The 24,437-nt window shown below is 49.2% G+C and overlaps 2 protein-coding genes across 2 annotated transcripts; both read left to right on the top strand.

Moving 5' to 3' along the window:
- The first annotated feature begins 2,267 nt into the window (after positions 1-2,267).
- Positions 2,268-9,811, top strand: chrne (cholinergic receptor, nicotinic, epsilon). Its single transcript, XM_062486301.1, is given in 18 exon segments — positions 2,268-2,279; positions 3,729-3,786; positions 3,789-3,862; positions 4,011-4,055; positions 4,226-4,335; positions 5,085-5,240; positions 5,394-5,419; positions 5,422-5,484; positions 5,782-5,909; positions 5,911-5,989; positions 6,311-6,425; positions 6,579-6,693; positions 6,903-6,986; positions 6,988-7,062; positions 7,064-7,109; positions 7,689-7,742; positions 7,745-7,821; positions 8,544-9,811. Coding segments are annotated over 18 exon segments (1,485 nt in total). The 3' UTR covers positions 8,712-9,811.
- Positions 9,812-11,368: 1,557 nt separating this feature from the next.
- On the top strand, positions 11,369-24,367 carry pld2 (phospholipase D2). Its single transcript, XM_062486003.1, has 24 exons — positions 11,369-11,924; positions 13,852-14,012; positions 14,360-14,487; positions 14,643-14,785; positions 15,086-15,179; positions 15,359-15,424; positions 15,590-15,648; positions 15,772-16,017; positions 16,260-16,403; positions 16,539-16,622; positions 16,941-17,019; positions 17,407-17,517; positions 17,709-17,918; positions 18,144-18,339; positions 18,532-18,650; positions 18,805-18,918; positions 19,153-19,257; positions 19,498-19,586; positions 20,012-20,125; positions 20,246-20,292; positions 20,423-20,557; positions 20,858-21,011; positions 22,040-22,157; positions 22,455-24,367. The coding sequence occupies exons 2-24, from the start codon at positions 13,883-13,885 to the stop codon at positions 22,677-22,679; spliced, it is 2,910 nt and encodes a 969-aa protein (XP_062341987.1). The 5' UTR covers positions 11,369-11,924; positions 13,852-13,882; the 3' UTR covers positions 22,680-24,367.
- Positions 24,368-24,437: the final 70 nt, after the last annotated feature.

Below are 24,437 nucleotides of genomic sequence, written 5' to 3'. Positions count from 1 at the left end.
GTTGCTCAATCTCAGGGTCCAGAGATTAGCTTAGTTCACTCCCTGGCTGATTAGGCAAGATGGCCAACAATAACCCTGCCTGTCGAAGATCCTCGTCTTTCATATCCCAGCACAGCTGACCCCGCTGACCAGCCAGGGTAAACACAGGTTGTTCGTGGACCTCCCTCTGTCTCCCCCCCCCCCTTCTTTGCACAGGATTCTTGCCAAACTGCTACAAAACATGTTTATCTGTCCGGCAAGATTGCAGAAGTATTTTTACCACAAGCAGAGGATCACAATGTCAGGGATACTGAGGACAAACATTGACGTGTTGAATTAATTTTTTATTCGATGTGTAACTGCTGTGACATGACTCTGTTTGTGGACATCCCTGGGGCCTGACGCACCAGCAGGTCACTCCATTCTCCCTTCTATATGCGAAGAGTAAACTAAACTCAGACCAAGTCACAAGCTAAACGGAGTGTTGTGAATCAGAATGCGTGCTTGTTAATTAGTAACAAGAGTGCAGAATGGCAGGAAGTCAATCCTGCCATACTGCACGAGTGACAAGGAAGAGAAACACTCATTTTTACTCAGGGTAGAATTCTGTCTGGTTGAATGTAGAATGAACCCACAGTGATCTGATCCTCGGGTAAAGTATTTATACGAGACTAGTGTCCTTAACACCAGAGAACATTTCCATTCAATTTGACGTTTTCATTCATTTAGCATATCCTTTTATCGAAGGCAACATGCTTGTGCTACATGTAAAAGGTACAGCTGTAAATCAGATAAGAGAGAAGTGCATCATCAGATTTGTCCCACTTCTGAAACAGCCAGGTCTAATGTCCGAGATAAGCAGGGTGATAAAACAGGAGGTTCCCTTCACACATGCCCACTCTCCCCCCTGATAGAGCCAGCAGGCTGGGGCTGGTGGGGCAGGAGGGCTGGGGGGAGAGGGGCTGAAGGGAGGGGATTGGGGGAGAGGGGTGCTAATGGGGAGGTGTGGGGGGACGGGCTGGAGCAGGGGCAAGAGGTGGGGGAGATGGGGGGGTGGAGGTGGGACCATTTCACCAGGACTAAGGACCAGGGGCACGTGGTTTCACAAGGGAGAGCTCAACAAAGGGAAGTGAAAGCAGGGGCATTCATTCTGCAGGGAGAGGAGGGGAGGCGGGGTGGTCATGAGGTACTTACTGCCTGGGACGTACCAACTGAGCTAGCCAGACATTTAGAGGGGGGGCTGGTCTCTAATGAGAACATCTCATTTTAGCAAGGACTTGCTGTGTGTTTCACTCTATGTAATCTATGCCTCACACACACAGACACACACGCACACACACACGTCAGTCTAGTCATATGCCTGTGCTACATGATTCAATAATAATACAAAACACATTTCTACATTTTCTTATAGAAACAGGAGCATCATCGTACTCCTTGCTGTCTTCTCAACACTATCACAACGTTTACTCTGCATCTTTCAAACCCACTTGTAGTCAAAAACAATCTCGACTAGATGTTTTTGGCAGCGGAGGACAGGAGACTCAGGCCTCAAGGGTTTGTGGGCGAGGTTCTTCTCAACAGGCCTGCTTGTCTTCCTGAGACCAGCCGAGAGGAACCTCCCAGAGGGAAGGTTCCACTCAACAGATCCTCTTTCCACTGTTTGATGTTTTTTGCCTTCAGAGTCTTGCTCCATAGCAAACTGGATCCCTGTGTAGCTCGTGGGCTGTTCCGGCCAGGCGAGAGCACCGGGCAGGGAGTCAAGAGTTATGGGGCCTCAGGATTAAGCAGTGGAATGGCAACACAAAATCTCCACACTCCTGTGGGTGTGCTTACATGCAAGCTGTGGGTGTTTGTTAAAATGATGTTTGTCTGTTCACTTGAAAGCTGTTTGATTTTGAACGATGAAAACGTGTCAGTTGGGGTGTTTGGTGTTTGGGATGAAAATACAAATTATATGCAGTCAGTGGCAAGGTGCAACAATGGGATTTTTTGCTCACAGGACTAGACTGATCACTGGTGCTTTTCTAGCACAAACACACACTGACACACACGTATATAGAAACATATACTGTATATATACATATGCGCAGGGTTCGCTGGTGCTTCAAAGACGCTCCTCTCTGTTTCAGTTTCTTTATTTTTAGAAGTGTGTCTCGGAGGCTGGAATCCGCACAGCACATTCCCTCACCCAGAACCTGCCGTGTCTGCAGCCAGATCACCGGAGTCACGTTTCGTCACCTCAGACCACTTCATGATTCAACATTAAGATCATTTGAACATGCACTATGTCGTCCAGGGTACGGTAGTCGGAAATGACCCTGCGCAGTTTGTTTCTTTGTTTCTATGAACCTAAATAAGAATATAACATGACTAATTCAGCCTCTCTCTGTGCATGTGACCTAGGCCTACTGCTCATGGACATCTTGTGTATGCATGCATACACAAGATTCTGATTCTGTATGCACGCATACAGAATCAATAACACACAATCAAATGAAAACACAAGTGGACATCAATCTTTAGGTGTCGAGTCGGTTTTCTCCCTTGGCGTCCTCTTGACCCCTGAAGAGACGCAGAGGGACTGCCCCCCCACCCACCCCCCGCTGGGCCTGTGTCACCTGTTCACCTTGCTTACATGCACGCACCCACACACATAAAGATATATATACACACACACACGTACCCCCCCCCCCCACGCACACACACAGACACACACACAGACACACACAAAGAAAACAGCGGCCGGGTCAGCAGCAGGCCGGTCGGCCGGGCGTTTTGTGGAGTTGAACTGGAGCCACAACATGATAACGCATGAACGTGGACACTCTCGTCTCCGCGACGACCCCACGAGGAACAGCGCGGGTGATGTTGACACTGGCAGGTATGAAAACAATAACGACCGTCCGGTGTCATCATCACCGTGACGATGGCTCCCGCTGATCCCAGAGGGCCAGAGTGGGACTGGCAGGCCAAGTTTGGCAGCAGGCTGCCGTGAAACCTGAGCTGGCGACAGCTGGAGGAGGGAGGTGGCGGTGGGAGACGCACACACAGTCTCACCCTTTCTCTTTCTTTCGACGTCTGCTCGAGCGCTTGCTCTCTGATGGCGGCCGGATACTTCTGGACATGTTTGGTCGCTGCCGTGTTTGTGGACGGGGATCTCCCAGGGTGAGGAGAGGTGGCTGGGGTGAAACCGGCAGATTTACAGGCTCTGGTGCTGCCCTTAGCTCCATGCTAGCAATTCAAGTTAGGAGCGTGTTGTTGCTCCGTCTTTGAAGCAGTCCTGCTCAGTCTGAGAAACTTCACTGAACTAACTGAAGTTCAGATCTCAGCCTTTTCTGTTTGCTTCAGAGGACTGAGGGAACACGTCAGTTTGTAACAAGGTGTTAAGTCATGGATGGCACCTGCAGTAATGTGGAGATGTGTGATGACGGTGTTGTTCTGACTTTTGTAGTTGTGATTCGTATTTACAACAGCCTACAGTGACAAATCTCTTTATCCCTCCCCTCCTCCCCCTCCCCCTCCCCTCTCACCCCATCTCCCCCCCTCTCTCTCTCTCTCTCTCTCTCTCTCTCTCTCTCTCCTCTCTCTCTCTCTCTCTTCTTCATCTCTCCCTCCCCTCTCGCTGTCCCTCTTTCTCTCTCTCTCCCTCTCCCCCCATCCCTCCCATCTTTTTCTTTCTCTCCCGCTACCTTCCTTCCCCAACTCCTCCCCCTCTCTCCCCTCTCCTCCCCCCTCTCTCCCCCCAGTCAGGTTGTAACGAGGAGTCTGTGCTCATGCAGCATATTTTCAGCAAATACAACAAGAACATCGGCCTGCCCGGACACCCACAGACAAGGTGGAGGTTCAGGTCAAACTGATCCTCACCAACCTGATCTCCCTGGTGAGAGGCTACACACACACGCGCACAACAAATAAACACACACACACACACACGTGCACACACACGTTGACACAGTCAGTTACGTTGTGCATCCGTCGCTGATGTTGTTAATGAGAGACACTGCTCCTGCGTGCGTGTTCCTCGACAGAACGAGAAGGAGGAGACTCTAACCACCAACGTGTGGATCGAGATAGTGAGTTCCTCTCTCCTAACACTTCACCTGCATGAAAACCACACATCTTGTTTTGTACATGTAACGTCCCAAAAGAAAAGATGTCTGCCGTCCTCCAAGTAGACTCCTGTGTTCCATCCCTCTCCCTCTCCCCCCTCCTTGCCAACAACACCCCCCCCCCCCCCCCCCAGCAATGGGAAGACTATCGTCTGACCTGGAACAAATCAGAGTTCTTCAACATCGGTGTGATCCGTGTGCCGTACAACATGGTGTGGCTCCCTGATATCGTCCTTGAGAACAAGTGAGTTATGATCGGCACACTTAACATTGCAGGGTCAGTTTTGGTGACTTGATCTTTCACCTCTCAGACTCTGGTCAGATACAATCTATCCTCCTTGTTCCTCCCTCACTGATTTCTCCTCTTCATGTTTCTTCCATTTTCTTTCTGACAGTCCTTTGACATTTTTCTTGTCTTCTGTGAGGGTTTAGATTGGTCGTAGGTGCTGATCTTTGGGTGTCTGTGAAGGAGTCTGTGACATTGCTTGAGAAAAGGGCTGTACAAATAACATTTGATTGTTCTTTGTGGTGCACATACAGAAATTCCCTACTATTAATATATGATACGTATGATAATACTGTCATACATAGTGACGTGATGATTTAGGGGTAACAAAGGTGAGACCAATTTGTTTGTTGACCAATAGCACCACCTGCTGATCGTATCATATGACACTGGAGAGAAAATCAAAATGGTGGCAATATGTTTTTATTAGGCTATTTATTTTTTCTAAACAAAACCTGAGCAAGACACTTCATACAGTACCCAGTTCTTGAGATAATCGGGACACACATATACACGAACACCCAGACAGAGTTTCCTGGAATTATAGTTAGATGGCAGTTAATGTCACCTCAATGCAAAATGTCGCTGAGTAGCTCATGGTAGTTAATGTCACCTTATTATGAAATGTTGCTGTGATGTAAACCTAACTAAAAGGGTTGCCTGATTATTATCATTGTTTTCCTTTCTTCCTCCTCTCGGTTTGGCAGCATCGATGGGAAGTTTGACGTAGCTTACTACGCTAACGTCCTGATCTATGCAGAAGGCTACATGTATTGGCTCCCCCCAGCCATATACCGCAGCACCTGCGCCATAGAGATCACCTACTTTCCCTTCGACTACCAGAACTGCACTCTCGTCTTCAGGTCAGTGTCACACACTAGTTTCACACTAGATGTTCGTATGAAGCTCCTTAGAAGAAATATATTGTGTGTTTCGATCCAACAAACCTTTACGTAGTTTTGGATAAAAACATCAGCTTCCTCTCTCTGTGTGTTGTATTGCCTCCTGTCTCTCAGGTCTCAGACGTACAACGCTAATGAGCTCATATTATATTGGCAATCGACGGAGACTCTCAAATCGAGTGGGTGGACATAGACCCCGAAGCGTTACTGGTACTGTGTGCCCACACAACCACACGCATAACCACATATATCACACACACAAGCAATGTAATGACCACAGAAGGGATGGTTTAAATAACATTTAAGTGTTGGTCAAGAGGTTGTAGTTTCAAATCCTTCTCTGTACGTCCCTTTTGATAGACGTGTCCTCTAAAATAATTAAAGTACAGTATCTCGCACGCTGAACAACACGTGATCATGTGAACATCATGTGAACATCATGTGATCATCATGTGATCATCACGTGATCATCATGTGATGATCACGTGATGATCATGTCCTGTTGCAGAGAACGGGGAGTGGGCCATCAAACACCGGCCGGGCAGGAAGCTGATAAACACTCGCTACTCCCCTGAAGACCTGGAGTACCAGGAGATCAGCTTCAACCTGATCATCCAAAGGAAGCCTCTGTTTCTACATCATCAACGTCATCCTGCCCTGCTCGCTCATCTCCTCGCTGGTCGTGCTCGCCTACTTCCTGCCCGCTCAGGGTCAGTGCTTCCTGTCAGATGTGACTGTTGTGTGGTGGGTCTGAGAGTTGTGAGGTGGATCTGAGAGTTGTGAGGTGGATCTGAGAGTTGTGAGGTGGATCTGAGAGTTGTGAGGTGGGTCTGAGTGTTGTGAGGTGGATCTGAGTGTGTGAGGTGGATCTGAGAGTTGTGTGGTGGATCTGAGAGTTGTGTGGTGGATCTGAGAATTGTGAGGTGGATCTGAGAGTTGTGAGGTGGATCTGAGAGTTGTGTGGTGGATCTGAGAGTTGTGTGGTGGATCTGAGAATTGTGAGGTGGATCTGAGAGTTGTGTGGTCCACAGCTGGAGGGCAGAAGCTGACCGTGTCCATCTCAGTCCCTGCTGCCCAGACTGTCTTCCTCTTCCTTATCGCTCAGAAGGTCCCGGAAACTTCTCTCTCCGTTCCCCTGATTGGCAAGTGAGTCTGAGCGCGTCTATGAACGTGACTGATCAAAGAGAGCTCTGATTCCCAAAGTGATGTCTCAACTCTCCTCTTCCTCTCTCCTCGCTCCTCTGCCCCCCTCTCTCCCTCCTCGCTCCTCTGCCCCCCTCTCTCCTCCTCTTTCTCCAGGTATCTCATCTTCGTCATGTCAGTGACCACTCTCATCGCCACCAATCAGATTGTGGTGCTAAACATTTCCCTGCGCAGTCCAAGCACCCACACCATGTCCTACACAATCAAACATGTATGTACTGTCCATAAATCTACATTATCAAACATGTATGTAGGCATACTGTCTGTATCTATTAACATGATCAAACATGCATATCAAACATGCCTCCACTAAGACGTTGGAATTGTATGGAATCAAAAAATAGAAGAAAACATTTTTTTTCTAAATGTACCTGATCCATTTTACACCCTCCCCCCCCACACCCTGACCCTGACCCCCAGGTGTTCCTGGAGCTGGTCCCTCGCTTCCCTGCGCATGCCCCCCCTGCTTGGACGATGAGCGAGGCGGAGGTGAACGGGGTGCGTTGAGCGGCGGCGGAGCTCGTTCGGCCTGATGCAGAGAGCCGAGGAGTACGTCCTCAAGCAGCCTCGCAGCGAGATGATTGTTCGACAAGCAGAGGGAGCGACACGGACTCACACGCTCCTTCGGTAACACTGAGACCAGAGAGAGAGAGAGAGAGAGAGAGAGAGAGAGAGGAGAGAGAGAGGAGAGAGGAGAAGAGAGAGAGAGAGAGAGAGAGAGAGAGAGAGAGAGAGAGAGAGAGAGAGAGAGAGAGAGAGAGAGAGAGAGAGAGAGAGAGAGAGAGAGAGAGAGAGAGAGAGAGAGAGAGAGAGAGAGAGAGAGAGAGAGAGAGAGAGGAGAGAGAGGGAGGGAGGGAGGTAGGAGGGAGGGGGGAGGGAGGGAGGGAGGGAGGGAGGGAGGGAGGAGGGAGGGAGGTGAGGGAGGAGGGAGGAGGGAGGGGGAGGGGGGAGGGGAGGAGGGGGAGGGGAGAGGGGAGGGGGAGGGGGAGAGGGAGAGGAGGGGAGGGATACATGCAGCAAAAGGCCCAGCCCGGATTAGAACCGCAAAAGAACTGTGATTCTCGAGTTATAAAAAGAGTTGTTCAGTTTGAAAGAATCCTTTACACAAACTGCACAGCACAAGTACACAGGTTCAGATGTGGTGTGACTGCGTGAGACTTCAAGACAGGTTAACTCGGCCGTCTGTGTCTCTCTATCTCCCCCTAGTGGACACCATTGACGTGAGCTCCACAGCCACCCTGTACAAGAGTCTGGCTCAAGCTGCCCGGAGATCAAGGAGTGTGTGGACGCCTGTAACTTCATCGCTGAGAGCACAAGGCAGCAGAACGACATAGGATCCGTAAGTCCTGTTCACCCTCTGGCTGGAAGCAGTCCTGATGTTGTGACTGTCTGGCTGGAAGCAGTCCTGATGTTGTGACTGTCTGGCTGGAAGCAGTCCTGATGTTGTGACTGTCTGGCTGGAAGCAGTCCTGATGTTGGGACTGTCTGGCTGGAAGCAGTCCTGATGTTGTGACTGTCTGGCAGGAAGCAGTCCTGATGTTGTGACTGTCTGGCTGGAAGCAGTCCTGATGTTGTGACTTCTGGCTGGAAGCAGTCCTAATGTTGTGATTGTCTGACCGTCAAGTCAAGACAGTATCAATTAGGATCCATTCGGGCAAATCGATATTCTGAAACCTGATCTGTAACATGCTTCTCTTTCTATACCTCTCTCTCCCTCCTCTCTCTCTCTACCTCTCTCCCTCCCTCTCCCCCCCCTCTCTTTCCCTCCCTCTCTCCCCCCTCTTTCTCTACCTCTCTCTCCCTCCCTCTCTCCCCCCTCTCTTTCCCTCCCTCTCTCCCTCCTCTCTTTCTCTACCTCTCTCTCCCCCCCTCTCTCCCCCCTCTCTTTCTCTACCTCTCTCTCCCTCCCTCTCTCCCCCCTCTCTTTCTCTACCTGTCTCTCCCTCTCTCCCCCCTCTCTTTCTCTACCTCTCTCTCCCTCCTCTCCCCCCTCTCTTTCTCTCCCTCTCTTTCTCTCCCTCTCTTTCTCTCCCTCTCTTTCTCTCCCTTACTGTCCTACAGGAAAGGGAGAGCTGGGTGTTGATCGGGAAGATGATTGACAAGGTGTGTTTCTGGGTGGCCATCCTCCTTTTCTCCATAGGAACGGTGGCCATATTCCTGACTGGACACTTCAACCAGGTCCCAGAGTTACCCTTTCCCGGGGAGAACAAGAGATACTCCCCCAGCTAGGATGCCACAACCGCCCCCGAACAGTTTACTTTTTTTTTTTATTATCATTTAACAGATGCTTGTATCCAAAGTGACATTTAAGTAGTGCATGTAAAAAGTACAGCGGAAGATCACGGATCAGAAGAGTACAGTTCTAACAGGATTCAGTGGCCATGGAAGTCATGTAACGTTTTTTACCAGATACAGTGTATAGTAACCCCGTCTCAGCTACCAGGCATGATGCACCGGTAATGTGTAAAGTAATACAGTGCATCAGTAACATCTTAACTGCACTATTATATTTACATTTAGTCATTTAGCAGACGCCCTTATCCAGAGCGACTGGCACGGCTGGGAATCGAACCGCCAACCTTCTGATTAATAGCCCTATTCCCTAACCGCTCAGCCATCAGACAGGCCTATTACATAGTACAGTACAACAAAACAATGACATGCACCATAAAAAAATATGTAGTGTGTGCGGTCCCTTACAATATAGTGGTACAACCGGATTGTCAGGGTGAATCCATGAGGGTGGACAGAGAGAGTGCAGAGTGAGCCGCCGGCAAGGAAGGATTTCCAAGTAAGAAAACGTTAACTTCTTCCAAAACCAGGAACAAGCAGGGAGTCACATGAACATGACAAGGAACCCACAATGACTGACATAGGGAGTGGACACGTACACAGGGCACACGGACAACAGCTGGGAGATTAGAGAGAGAGGGACAACAGCTGGGTGAAGGAGAGACCGGAGGTGCAGGAAGCCAGGAGAGAGAGAGACAAGACCAGGGCTGGAACACACCCAGGAAAACAGACAGGACACCAGGGCAGGGAAAAAAGAGATCTTGGGCCAGATATCAAATACAATTTCTAGAGAATTGTACAAATCAGCGGGGATCTCAAGAAGGAATGTACTGTGAAGGAGGTGGTGACTCGTGTTCTGGTCCCAGTATGGGATTCTTGATTTTCAAACAGTTTCTTGAAAGTATACTGTTGTTTGTACTTTTTCTGAAGATCTCAATGAGGACGTTTTTAATGACTTTAATTATCAAGGGTTGTAATGTTTGTGTTCTCTATTGTCTTATTCATTCAAATTAATTAAAGTCAAATATTTTTTTTTATGTGACTATGGCAGTCATTGATACTGATTGGGGCCCATATTCATAAAAAACTAAAGCACAGTAAACACAGACATACATAGGCCTACACACACTCCAACACACCATTTCAACTTCATTGAGGAAGTCTTCATAAAATGGTGTGAAGTCCATAGCTACAGTGCATCCATCCATGCAATGCCTAAACCTACAGGGGTAGGGTACTCGACATCCCGCTTCAAACACTCTGCAAAAATGCGGTTCAGGGCAGTATAGTGCCTCTGAGTCACATCATAAAGGACATGCTCTAATGGAGATGAGTATAGGGTGTAAAGAATATATTGTGCTTATTAAAGTTATGTATTGTGCTTATTAAAGTTATGTCTTATGAACTTAGAAGCTTGCTCAGGCTTAAACATTGTGTCTCACACAGGGCGGGGGGACCAGGCTGTATTTTGTGTCTTAATCTCTTCTTCGAGAGGGGCCAGTTGAGGTGGCTCGGGCATCTGATAAGGATGCCTCCTGGACGCCTCCCTGGTGAGGTGTTCTGGGCACGTCCCACTGGGAAGAGACCCCAGGGAAGACCCAGGACACGCTGGAGGGACTAGGTCTCTCGGCTGGCCTGGGAACGCCTCGGGGTCCCCCAGGAAGAGCTGGTGGAAGTCTGGGCCTCCCTGCTTAGGTTGCTGCCCCCGCGACCCGACCCCCGGAAAAGCAGCAGATGATGGATGGATAGAATATCTTCATTTCAGAAGCAACCTTGAAACCGGGCTGAGACGGCACCCAAGCAGGTGGGACGCGCCAGCAAGTATAACTCCCTGATGCAAGAGAAAGCTCAACACTCTTTTCATCTTTTTGTTTTAACTGCACTGTATAATATATGCTGGGGCAGGGACAGATAGCCAGTTGGACTTCGTGAACCAGCCTAAACTCTGTTGCGGGTAGGGAAATGTAGACCCCAGAGCTCTGTACTTGTTGATTTCCAACTGCTGCATTAAAGCTGATATTATCGGACCTCTACGACTCCAGACCACTTTTTCTAGAACACAGACTTGTGTTATTGAATACCATCATTACATATTGTAATAGACACAACAAATTTAAGTCTTTCAGGTGACATTGGGTAATGTGGGATACCTAAACTCCAGAGCGTTTTCTTCTCTGCTATGACAATGTCTAGTCCACAGAACTTTTACCCTAGGTTTAGCATGGATTTTATGTGACTGAAATCACAACGTGATTGGTGTGGTGTCACAGAAAGGGTCAGGGCACTAGTCAATCAGGAAGCTCCGATGATAAATGCATGCAAAACATGTCCCAGATTACCCGAATTCACCCTAGCTCTGTGGTTAGAGCATTTGATTGCATATCAAAAAATCGCTTGTTCAAATACCCCTGTTCGTTGCTTTGTATAAAAGGGTCTGCACTGTTGAATAATCGAATATGAAAAATATGTTGTTGAAGCGGCTTTTCATAGCAACTAATCTCTCGAGAGCTCAGCTCGCTTTTACCCGTCGCTGCTGTAAGACATCTGGGAAAGGGAAGTGAACTTCCCTGCTGTGAACTCCCAGCCGGGAGCACTCTAAGCACGGGCAGCTGCACTGTACATTCGTTGCCTTTGGCTTCCGGGAGCGACCACTAACCCAGACTTGTCAATTTTTACCGTATATGTTGGCTATTCTCATCGAGGGAGAAAAACATGTTTTAGCCTCTGAACGCGAACAGTGGAAGGATCAGGTACACATGGGCGTCTTGTGGTTTATGAGCAAAGGACGATGATGTCACGGAAGCATTTACAGATATCCGATGAGGCTACTATAATGAGAAGTATTGAAAAATGCTGTGGCAAATCTGTACTCATCATGATTTTGTAATGACCCGAATCTCGGGACCTGAATATTATTTAACAGGAGGGACTAGTCTCGACTACGTCACTCTGAGTGCACAGCAATCCAAATAAAACACCCTATTTTCTCTTCAAAACTGCTGGTAGGTCTGCATTCAGAGGAAGAATAAAAGCTATTAACTTAACTCGTAGGTTATTGCTGTAATCTTTCGGAGCTTTCCCGGATCTACCTTTTTGATGTCTTGTGATTTTACCGCTCGGTAAAAGTTAAGAAGAGGACAACGCCAAAAAGTAAGTAACGAATCTCATCCCTGCACTCTACATTCCGCATAATGGCAGCGGGAATGTAGACATAGTTAGCATAAAAGTTGCCTTTTCAACTACCAACATATTTGGGTTCAATTTTGAGTGAAGATTTTTCTAATGCCTGCTATGTTGACTACTACAAACTCAATCACATTGTTTGGAGTATCCTGATACGTGCATACAGTAGGCACTCTGTCTTATCACTTGAGTTATAGCATACCAGACGACCACAATGAACGAGTAAAACCATTTAGGCTGTGCCAAAGAAACTGCAAGTCAATGCATCTTTATGTTAACTTCAGTTTTTTTTTGAAAACGTTAAACTTGCTTTTTTTCCACGGTACAGTAGGCTATAAAGGCAAACATGACAAAGGCATCAGTCACAATTAATTTTCCAACTTGTTTATACTGTTCAACTTCTTAAAAAAATATTTACCCCTTCAACAGTCTTAAACCTTGTTGAAAACGAGTACTTTTAGTCTCCACCGTCACTATATCAGCTAAAATCTAACTGTAAATATTGATGGTTTAGGCACTTATTTTGTCAACATGATACAGGCCCCAACATCCCGAGTTGGGGTGAGGGGCAGAGTTATAATTTCTCCGTCCGTGTGATTCATTCCCTCTGCGGTCGGTGTGTACTGGTCATCACAGTCTAGATCTACTGCTGTATAATCTTCTCTTAGTCGTCAGGGCCAAACTTCCGGGACCTCGACCCGCTACTCTGTGGCCGATCCGTGACCCCCCCCCCCCATACACACACACGGTTTTGGAGCTTCTCTGTCGGTATATTACAGTAGCATTGCATTGACCACACCACACATACCACCACACATGGATTCGTAGAGTTGAGACTCATGGCAAAACCTTCTAACATCCTACGCAAAGAGGATTCATCCTGGTAGTCCTGCTCTCTGTCACCAGAGTACATGAGGCTGTGTGAACTATGGACACCAGAGTTTCCTGGAAGCGTTGGTTCCAGTTCACTCTGCTGTTATGACTACATCCACCAACTGGCTTCCTGTTTCAGGGATGGAGGGGTTTTCCTGCCCCGCCGTCTTCCAGTGGCAATGAGTCGTAAACCGATAAACAATCTGTGGAGGAAACAGGGACAGTATGTCAACATGACTAGCTCAAAACGAGAGTAGAATCGAGAAGTTAATAAGGTCTGGCTCGATCAGACAGATCCGGTCCTCTTTCTCTCCTCTCTCCCTCCCTCCATCCCTCTTTCTTTTATTTCGTTTCTCTATTCCTTAGTCTGGTTCTGTTTTGCTCTTTCCCATGCTCTCTCTCTTCCACTTTCTCTGTCTCCCTCTGCATCCTCTCTCCCTCCCTCTCTCTCCCCCCTACTCCCTCTCCCCCACCCCTCTCTTTTTCTCTCTCCTTGTGTTCTCTCCGGGTAGTGTTCCACCTGGTTGCCCCGGCAACAGGGTATCCAGCCAATCAGAGCCCATCTGCTCCCACACACTCAAGTGTGCACACCTCTGACACCTCTGACTCTGTGCGTTCCTGTTTCTAGTCTTCTCAAGTGTCACTTTGCTGATGCTAACACCAGGTAAATACTAGCGCTAGCTGAATTAGCGTTGGAATCTCCCAGTGCTGTTTTCCTGTGTGAGTCTGTCTGCCTGTTTCACCTTCTCTGTTGTGTGATAGGCCTCAGCAGACATGTTGACATGCTGCTGGTGTGATGCGATCGTCCTGTTTGCTCTTGGGCTGAAGCACCCGAGAGAAGCAGATTATATTTAGACTCAAGCGAAGCCGAATCTCACCTCGATCCCCTCTGGACTATAAATATTCAGCCAGATCAGCCCACACTGTAACAAGCATGTCTGGTTTTGGAACAGGTCTCTGAATGACTGCTTCATTGAACTGTCTTGTGTCCTGTGTTTAGTAAAAAATGTCATTTCTCCAGCTTGTGCTGAAAGGCGTGGTACTACAGCAGCATGTCCATACCAGCAGGGGGCGAGGTGGAGGCCCTGAGCGCCGTGGCCCATGTTCTGAAGAAGAGGCGTTTCAGCCGGGACGGCAACCACCTGAGCCCAGAGGAGGTGGACGGACTCCTGGTGGACAGTGGTGAGGAGACGCCGGGCTCGCATCACTTCCTGTCTTACAGCACTTCCTGTCTCACAGCCATTCCTGTCTCTGCACACACACAGGCAGTGGTGTCAATAATAATAATATAATAATATTAAGAATGTTTTCATTTCGAAGACGATTCTATCCAAAAGCCACGTTAAGGAGGGGATTATTTTTAACCTTTGACCTCTTGATCTGAAGCGAAACGCTCTATCACTGAGCTACACCTGTGCAGAGGGAGGTTCTGTGTGCAGGTCAGTCACCAAGGTGACAACACACGGGCGACCGTGTGCGGTCACCGTGGCGATTGCGCTCCTGGTCACCGTGTTGAGTGTTCCCTGCAGATGGGCGGGCCTTCATGGTGGTTCACCACCTGCTGGGCCTCCGGGAGATGGGGATTCCTGTCCTGCTTCCTGGCACCCCTCTCACTTGTAAGGTGGAGAGCACTGAGAGATACACCACGCGCTCCAAGGTGTGGCTCGGGGAGGGGGGGGGTGTGATACAGAGTGTGTGTGTTGCAGGTGTGTTTGTTACAGTGTGTGTGTGTGTGTGTTACAGTGTGTGTGTGTGTGTTGCAGGTGTATGTGTGTGTGATACAGTGTGTGTGATGCAGTGTGTGTGTTGCAGGTGAGTGTGTGTACTCTGTACACCGTACGGCTCACCCACGGCAGGTTCAGCTGGACGGTGAAGAGGAAGTACAAGCACTTCCAGGAGCTGCACAGAGACATCTACAAACACAAGATGATGCTTCACTTCCTGCCGCTGGGCAGGTCAGTCTACCCTCGACCCAGACACGCAAACAGCCCTGGAGCAGCAGGCACACATTTGTTTACTATTCAAAGCAGAGAGATGATTTGTTTTGGTTGTGGTTGCACATGCTTTGTGTCTTGATCTGGTACGCCATGTGCAAGTTTGACTCTTATTCTGAAAGGCTGTGTGCAGGTGTGACTCTTATTCTGAAAGGCTGTGTGCAGGTGTGACTCTTATTCTGAAATGCCGTGTGCAGGTGTGACTCTTATTCTGAAATGCTGTGTGCAGGTGTGACTGTTATTCTGAAATGCTGTGTGCAGGTTTGCGATCCAGAGACAGCAGCTGAGGAATATGACTGAAGAGATGCCCTCTCTGCACGGGGCAGACAGGATAAGACGCAGCTCGAGCAAACCGGTACCAGGCTTCATGTTCCCACACACACACACACACACACACACACACACACACACACACACACACACACACACACACACACACACACACACACACACACACGTCAGACTGTTTTCCTCATCAGATGAGCCTGCAGTGAGATGCCATGTCAGTGTGTGACTGAGCCTCTCTGTTTGCAGAAATACCTGGAGGACTACCTGAACGGACTGCTGGAGAACAGTTTCTGTAGAAACTTTCACGGCATGGTGAAATAAAGTTCTATGTTTATGTCTATGTCTAGTTCCACACACACACACACACACACACACACACACACACACACACACACTAACAACCACACAGTAACAAACATACACAGTAACACACACACACACTCACCTTCTCTTGACATAATCTTGCTCTGATTCCAGCTGGAGTTTCTTGACGTCAGTCCTTTGTCCTTTGTCAGTGATCTTGGACCTAAAGGGCTGTAAGTGACACTGTGCTGTATAATCACAGTAATAACTTTATAATAACAATATAGCAGAGTAATTAAGTGTAATAACAGTTAACTGTGTAATAACAGTATAATAACAGCAGTTCTGTCTCTCAGCGAGGGCTGGATCTTCAAGAGGTCAGGAGGTCACCGTATCCAGGGTCTGAACTGCATCGGTCACCACCAGTTCTGCTTCCGCTGGTCGCGGCGCTGGCTGGTGGTGAAGGACTCCTTCCTGCTCTACCTCAACCGGGAGAACGGGGTTGTCTGCTTCGCCCTGCTGTTTGACCCAGAGTTCAAAGTTCAAGTGGGCCGCGCGTACACCGACACCAAGTATGGCGTCTGCATAGAGAACTTCACCAGGTAGGTCCGGCCTGGCGTCTCTCTCCCCTCTCTCTGACTCGCCCTCGGCACATTGTGTTCTTCTGCGTTCTCACTGGTGGGGGTTTTGCTGAGTGCGTGGGACGTTTCAGTCTGGTGTACGAGCACGTTTGGGTTTTGTGAATATTGAAAAGATCCAAGCGTTGTTGCGGCTGTACTACTGACTGAAAAGTTAAGAGAAGTTCAACTCACCTGATGTGTGTGTGCGTGTGTGTGTGTTTCAGGACGCTGGTCATTAAGTGCAGCAGCTACCGGCAGGCGTTGTGGTGGAGTCATGAGATCCACCGTCTGTCCGAGCCGTGTGACTTCCTCAAGGTGCAGCGATTCGACGGCTTCGCCCCGCCGCGCGACGACACCCTCACCAATTGGTACAGCAGATACATCGAGCAAACATATGCATGTCAAATATCCACATCAAATATCTCTGTTTATCAATTATATCTTTGTATCAGATATGTATTTACTGTGCGTCTGTGTGTGTGTGTGTGTGTGTGTGTGTTCAGGTATGTGAATGGGAGGGGCTACTTTGCAGATCTGGCTGATGCTCTTGAGCAGGCTAAGGAGGAGATCTTCATCACAGACTGGTGGTGAGAGCCTGACCCCTGACCCTAAAAGTGTTATACAGCAGTGTTGATAGTGATAAAAACTATGATGATGATGATAGTTATGATGGTGATGCTAGTGAGTGTAGTTCTAGAACAGTATGGTGATGATAGTTATGATGGTGATGCTAGTGAGTGTAGTTCTAGAACAGTATGGTGATGATAGTTATGATGGTGATGCTAGTGAGTGTAGTTCTAGAACAGTATGGTGATGATAGTTATGATGGTGATGCTAGTGAGTGTAGTTCTAGAACAGTATGGTGATGATAGTTATGATAGTGAATGTTGTATATCTGCCATTAGGCTCAGTCCTGAAGTCTTCCTGAAGCGCCCGGCCACGAACACCTACTGGCGTCTCGACGAGATCCTCAAACGCAAAGCAGTATGAAACCCTTCTTTCCTAATCTCAATCTGAAGCCTTCTTTCCTAATCTCAATCTGAAGCTTTCTTACCTAATCTCAATCTGAAACCTTTTTACCTAATCTCAATCTGAAGCCTTCTTACCTAATCTCAATCTGAAGACTTCCTACTTAATCTCAATCTGAAGCCTTCCTACCTAATCTCAACCTGAAGCCCTTTCATCGTCCTCTATATCTCTTCTGCCTCTCCTCCTGTCAACATTCATCTAGATGTACCTTAGTTCCCTGAATGGCATTAGTTAGTTATCTCCATGTTCAGGAATCCCCTCCTTCTTTTGAGGACATCATAGACCATAGGACATCATAGGCAGAACACAGGCTAGTTGTGATGACTCCCTCTACCTCTCCAGGAGCAGGGGGTGAAGGTGTGTGTGCTGCTCTACAAGGAAGTGGAGATGGCCCTGGGCATCAACAGCGATCACAGCAAGAGGACCCTGATGAACATGCACCCCAACATCAAGGTCCTGTCCCCCCAGTAAACTGCCTGCTGTTGTACATGTCATGTTGTCCTCTGCAGGATTCTGTAGAGGAGGAGAGGGGAAACCATGACATTTTAATGCTGACATCTGTTCTCTGGTATCTCCCTCCCCTGGTCTCTCTCCTGGTCTCTCTCCTGGTCTCTCCCCTGGTCTCTCTCCTGGTCTCTCTCCAGGTGATGCGTCATCCAGACCACGTCTCGTCAGTGGTGTTCCTGTGGGCACACCACGAGAAGATGGTGGCCATCGACCAATCGGTGGCCTTCGTGGGAGGCATCGACCTGGCGTTCGGCAGATGGGACGACAGCCAGTACCGCCTGTTGGATCTGGTTTCCACGGAGACGGCCGCCTGTGGGCTGGAGATGGAGAGGAGGGTGGGGTCAGAGGTGAGGCGTCTCTGTTGAGCTCCCAGCTGATCGAACCCTGTCTGATCACGGGACTAACACACTCACAGTCACGTGTCTGGGACTCTCAGTGCAAAGTTCTGCTTGGAGGCTCTCCATGTCGGAAGCAAGGGGGGAGGTGTACGGGGGGAGGGGGGGGGGCAGCTTGAGAGATTAAAAGTCTGTGAGAGCAGAGGATGGAACGAGGGTCTATTGCTGTCTCCTCAGGCGGTGGATGAAGTGGACCAGGGAGACCAGGGGGACCAGCACCAGGAGCCGCCCGGTGCTGGGAGCTCTCTGGACCCAGTGGGACCAGCGCAAGTGGGCCCTGAGGACCTGACTGATAACACCCTGCTGTGGCTAGGGAAGGACTACAGCAACTTCATCAGGAGAGACTGGGTCCAGCTGGACAAACCCTTCGAAGGTACTTTTACTAACCTGTACAGTGTACTCTCTCTCGCTCTCTCTCTCTCTCTCTCTCTCTCTCTCTCTCTCTCTCTCTCTCTCTCTCTCTCTCTCTCTCTCTCTCTCTCTCTCTCTCTCTCTCTCTCTCTCTCACTAACACAGTCACTCACACACACACGTATTGAGGGGTCTCTGTGTCGATGTTCCCCAGACAACATCGATCGGACCCAGGTCCCCCGTATGCCGTGGCGTGATCTGTCTTCTGCCGTTCACGGCAAGGCTGCCCGTGACGTCGCCCGCCATTTCATCCAGCGCTGGAACTTCACCAAGGTGAGTGGTCAAAGGTCGATGTGGGCTCGAGGTCATCAGGAGCACATGGGGAGGGTGTGTGTGTGTGGGGTGGTAGTGTGTGTGTGTGTGGGGGGGGGCACTTGTGTGTCTCACCATCATCCATCTTCTCCTTCCTCTGTTTCGCCGGCTGCAGATCTTTAAGAACAAATACAAGGACAAGTTCTACCCCTGTCTGCTACCCAAGTCTCACAGCACAGCCAACACACTGCCCTTCACTGTCCCTGGTGCTGGGAGGGCCAAAGTCCAGGTACACACACACCACACACACACCAACACCACTCATACACATTCCCCATCAATACCCCACACTCTCTCTCTACCTCTCTCTCTCCCTCTCTCTCTCTACCTCTCTACCTCTCTCTCTCGCTCTCTCTCTCTCTCTACCTCTCTCTCTCGCTCTCTCTCGCTCTCTCTCCCTCTCTCTCGCTCTCTCTCTCTACCTCTCACTCTCTCTCTCTCTCTCTCTCTGTTCCTCTGGTAGGTTTTGCGTTCCGTGGATCGCTGGTCAGCAGGAACCTCTGAAAGCTCCATCCTGAAGGCCTACGTCCACACCATCCAGACCAGCCAGCACTACATCTATATAGAGGTACTCTGCTCTCAGTTGGTGTGTGACTGGGATTGAAGCTGTGGTCTCTGTCAGGCTCCTCCCTGGTTTCTGTGTTCTCTGTGTTCCTGTTGACTGAACACTGTCGTTGAGGCAGCAGGTGTGTTTACCTGGGCAGGTGCTACATGGAAGATGTCAAGGTTGAGACGATGCTGTCATCTCAGTCTCCTTCCTTCTCTTTTTATTTTATTTTCTTTCTCTCCTCTCCTCTCCTCCATTCAGAACCAGTTCTTCATCAGCTGTGCTGACGGGAAGAATGTCCACAATGGCATCGGAGACGCCATCGTTGAGAGAATCCTACGTGCTCATAGGTCAGTCTGCTGTCAGGTGATCCAGTCTAGCGGCTTCCCGTTAGCTCTCCGGATAAGTGCGTACCATGTAGGCGGAGGCCTTACCGCGGAGGCCTTACCGCGGAGGCCTTACCGCAGAGGCCTTACCGCAGGGGCCCGGGTTCGAATCCGGCCTGGGTATTTTGCTGCATGTCTTCTCTCTCCCCCCCTGCGTTTCCTGTCACATGTCACTTACAACCGTCCAGTGAAATATGCAAAATGCCAGAAAAGAGACCGTGGTGATCCAGCCCTGATCTCTGCTGCCGGGCCACTTCAAGGCTGCTCACACAGCAACATGTTTTAGTCCTCTGGAGATCTTCTGTCTTCAGCTGGCCTTGCTGATTCTCACACACACACACACACGTGCTGACGCTGTGTTGTGTGTGTGTGTGTGTGTGTGTGGTCAGGGAACAGAAGAAGTACAGAGTGTTTGTGGTGGTGCCGCTGTTGCCAGGCTTCGAGGGAGACATCAAGGAGGGAGGAGGCAACGCTATCCAGGCCATCCTGCACTTCACCTACAGGTCAGCTACCACACACACACACACACCTGGCCCCTCACACACACACCTGGCCCCACACACACCTGGCCCCTCACACACACACACATACCTCACAACACTGACAGTGTTGTGCTTCTCCAGGACGATGTGTCGAGGAGAGTTCTCCATCCTGTCCAGACTTAAAGAAGGTAAACTTCCTCTCCACCCTCCAGACCAGTCGTCACCATGGAGACCATCTCTGATCACCCGTCTCCTCCCTGGTTGTGTGTATGGTGTGTGTGTGTGCATGTGTATGGTGTGTGTGTGTCTCCCCTGCAGTGCAGGAGAGGTGGACTGACTACATCAGCCTGTGCGGTCTGAGGACTCACTCTGAGCTGTCCGAGTCCCTGGTCACTGAGCTGATCTACGTCCACAGCAAGATCCTCATCGCCGACGACCGCCGCTACATCATCGGTGAGTCAGAGAGACAGGCCCTCGCTGTGACTCATAGCCTGACTCAGCCTCACACAGATAACCACCCATTCTGCATGAACACTAAGATGTGAATGATACGCATGTCTTAGTAGCGTAAACAGAGACGGGCTCTGAATGCTCCCCGGGTCAGGAGGAGGACACTCAGGAGGCCCTCAGGTTTGATCCCAGCTTCCTGTCCTCGCCGCAGTGTCTCCGCCCTGTGTGTGAGGGTCTGGTGTGTGCGTGTGAGGGTCTGGTGTGTGTCTGAGGGTCTGGTGTGTTCCCCCCCCCCCCCCCCAGGCTCAGCCAACATTAACGACCGCAGCATGCTGGGCAGCCGGGACAGCGAGCTGGCGGTGCTGGTGGAGGACGAGGAGAGGGTGCCATCCACCATGGACGGGGAGGAGTACCAGGCAGGGCCCCTGGCTCTGGCCCTGCGCAAGGACTGCTTCAGGTCTGCACCGCCCCCCCTGCTCACCCCACTGAGCTGCAGGAACATCTCAACTATAGGGCAGGGGGCTGGGGATGGGGTGAAGGCTGGGGCTGGGGATGAGGCTGGATATGAGGCTGGGGCGGAGGCTGGGGCTGGAGTTGAACTAGGGCTGAAGCTGGAGAGTGTTTGATGTTAGCAGTATGGACGTGAGAGGGTTACCACCTCTGCAGAGGTGATTCACTCGTCACATGATGAACTCCCACATCTTCCCCAGCTGTTCCTGAGAGGGTCTGGGCAGGGAGCCACAGCCCTGGCAGGGGTCCTCACAGATCACTGTTGTTGTTGTTACAGTACCATAACAGCTTTATCAGGAAGGGGTTCAAATGATTGATTATGTTTTATTTTCCGTTTATTCATGCGCTGCAACTAGGAGAGACTGAAACCATATGTGCACGGATTTAGAGTATCTTTGCTCGCAGTGTACTCTGCTCATAGTGTGTAGATTCTACTCTACACACATGCACACACACACACACTCACTTTATGTGCCAGCAGAACAGCTCATACTGTACCAGAAGCCATCCAGAATATCCCCCAGTTTCCAAGGGAACCATCTCAGATGACAGGCCTGCGCATGCGTTCTCCTCCAGCTCTTTATGAAGAAATTCCGTTGCAGGAAATATGGATTTCCGCTTTGAGTTAATGTTGACACTCAATGTCGATCTTGTACTCACTAACTTGACAGTTTATTATCCAACATGTTTGCCGTGGCGTGGTGTGTGTGTATATGTGTGTGGCAGGGTGTGTGTGTGTGTGGCAGGGTATATGTCAAGGAGTCAAGTGGCTGAGCGGTTAGGGAATCGGGCTAGTAATCCGAAGGTTGCTGGTTTGATTCAGGCCGTGTAAAATGACGTTGTGTCCTTGGGCAAGGCACTTCACCCTACTTGCCTCGGGGGGAATGTCCCTGTACTTACTGTAAGTCGCTCTGGATAAGAGCGTCTGCTAAATGACTAAAATGTAAATGCATGACTGTCTCCTGTCTCCTCCAGACTTTTGACTGGAGCTGATTCGGACCCCAGCATCAACATCGACGACCCGGTCAGCGACCACTTCTTCTACCTGGTCTGGAACGAGACGGCAAGGTTGAATTCCTCCATTTATGACAAGGTAGAGATAACTGGTCAGACACATCTTCAACATCCAGACTCGCCTCTCTGCACGGTCACCCAGCCCCCTCTTCCAACATGTCACTTTCTCACAACCCCATTGTTTGTCTGAAACGTTTATCCACAGCGACTAACGTTACAGAGGGGGAATCGAACCTTGACCTCTTGCTCTGCAGTCAAAAACTACAGAGTACCACTGAGCTGTACCCACCCCTGCCTACCTAACCATCACGTCCTATCTCCACTTTCCATCTCTCGCTCCCTCGTGTTGTCCTGTCTGGCCGTGGCCCTATCACAGGTCTTCAACTGCCTCCCCTGTAACTCAGTCCACAACATGCGAGAGCTGAAGGAGTGGTCCTGTCAGGAGCGACTGTGTGACACCAGCCCCTCGCTGGCCAATCAGGAGATGGAGAAGATCCGGGGCCTCCTGGTCCACTTCCCCCTCAACTTCCTGTCTGAGGAGAACCTGCTTCCTCCCCTGGGCAGCAAGGAGGGGATGGCTCCTGTGGGGCTGTGGACGTAGCGCCCCCCGCGGGCCTGGAGGGCTCGTCACGTAGGCTGCACATGCATGCGTTGGATGTGCTCGTAGGAACTTTTACCTAACCACTCTTAACACATGATGATCTGTGTTTGTGACAGGTTTGTGTTCCTTAAAGCTCTGATCTGTGGAACAACTGAGGCGGCAGAGCGGACAACAGTATCAGACAGTTAGGGAACAGAACATACTTTTATTGTTGCAAGGTTGTGTGTTTGTGTGTGTGTGTGTGGGGGTGGTTAGATGGGTGGATAGTCCTACCTCCCCCTCCTCCCCACTCGCTCTTTCTCTCACTCTGTGTCTATCTCTCTCTTTCTAGCTTTACCTCTCAATGCAGTGCCAGCAAATCTGTCTGAACATTTGTGGTTGTTATGGTGATGGGTATGAAGGGCGGACTAGGGAGTAGGAGAGAGGAGAAGAGAAAGGAATCGGTCAGATAAGCAGAGGGACGGAAAAAGATGACGATCTGCTAAATCAGGAGTGTTCGTCAGATGGTGTGAGCAAATATGGAAAATGACTGTTGACTGGCAAACTCATTTACACAGTGCCAAAATATGACAAAGTCATGGAAGCAGGGAAGGAGAAAAGGAGGAAATGAAGGAATAAGCAAAGGAGGGGAGAAGGGATAAAAAGATATTCAAGGGGGGCTCACTTAATTTAATTGTTTTTTTCCTGTCACCATGACTACCAAGTGAATTATGGTTATGTAACCGATCTGTCACTGGTCCAGCACATTCCACCTCCTTTTAAGAAGAGGGGGGGGGGCAGACAGAGGTGGGGAGGAAGTGAGGAGAGGGGGGGGGGGGGGCTGTTCAAAACAACATTTGTCATATAGAACCAGAGGAGTTTGCTTTCAACACCATTCCACTTGAGGCCTGAGCACTCGCCTTGACAAGACGAGGTTTGTAGCTCATGGCCAGTCACAGGATGCCTGTAGACACACGTATAAGAGAAAATAACAACTGACACCTTACATATTGGGATTAAAGAGAAGCTCTCTGATGTACAATAGCTACACATTTATTAGCTAATTAGCTTTGACAGTTAGCAGCCCTGTGCCCTTTGGAGGTAAATCTATCAAACACACTTTCAGACATCTATCAAAACACAACACGAATAAATTACTATGTCATTAATCACTCTAACAACTATGTTATTATAACCCAACTAAACAATATGGAGTATAAGTTAATGTTGTGTTTAAAAAGGCTGGAAGAAGGTTTTGAATGTATTGTAAGTAATATTTGTCAAATGCATGCCCAGGAGAGAACTCACATAGCCGACCTCTCACCAGCAGTCCTGACATCATTAACATGACTGGGACCTTTAATGTAAAATCTAAGAAATATGCATAACAAATGTGTTTGTATATCCCTTTTTACAAGCAATGTCACAGAGGGCTTAACATACGCCCATAACTGTCCCTCAGCCAACCTAAATCATCAAGTTTAACAATCTGAAAAAAGACTCGTATTTTCATATGATATATATTTACATACATCCTATTAAACATTTTTAATACATAAAATATATTTGTATACATTTCTAAAAATGTCCTCAACCACAATTTGTGTGTGTGTGTGTGTGTGTGCAATTAATATAAAAATATGCAGGTGTTAGCGCACTAACAGTTTATTTTATTTTTTTAACTGAAACTGAATAAAAACGCATAACAAAAACAACTTGTATTACTGTTGGTGACCACGTACCTCAGAGCTAACCTTCTCAGCTGTGTCGAGTGGTTTC

Source organism: Osmerus eperlanus, chromosome 19, assembly GCF_963692335.1.
Source record: "Osmerus eperlanus chromosome 19, fOsmEpe2.1, whole genome shotgun sequence".
Taxonomy (NCBI): Eukaryota; Metazoa; Chordata; class Actinopteri; order Osmeriformes; family Osmeridae; genus Osmerus; species Osmerus eperlanus.
Note: the sequence above shows the minus strand (reverse complement) of the source record. Positions and strands in the feature narration are given on the sequence as shown.

Bases quoted from the DNA above. Each gene is read 5' to 3' on its own strand.
- pld2 (XM_062486003.1), top strand. From the start codon at position 13,883: ATGTCCATACCAGCAGGGGGCGAGGTGGAGGCCCTGAGCGCCGTGGCC. The intron at 16,404-16,538 runs GTACAGCAGATA...GTGTGTGTTCAG, and splicing joins GACGACACCCTCACCAATTG to GTATGTGAATGGGAGGGGCT. The intron at 19,587-20,011 runs GTCAGTCTGCTG...GTGTGTGGTCAG, and splicing joins AGAATCCTACGTGCTCATAG to GGAACAGAAGAAGTACAGAG.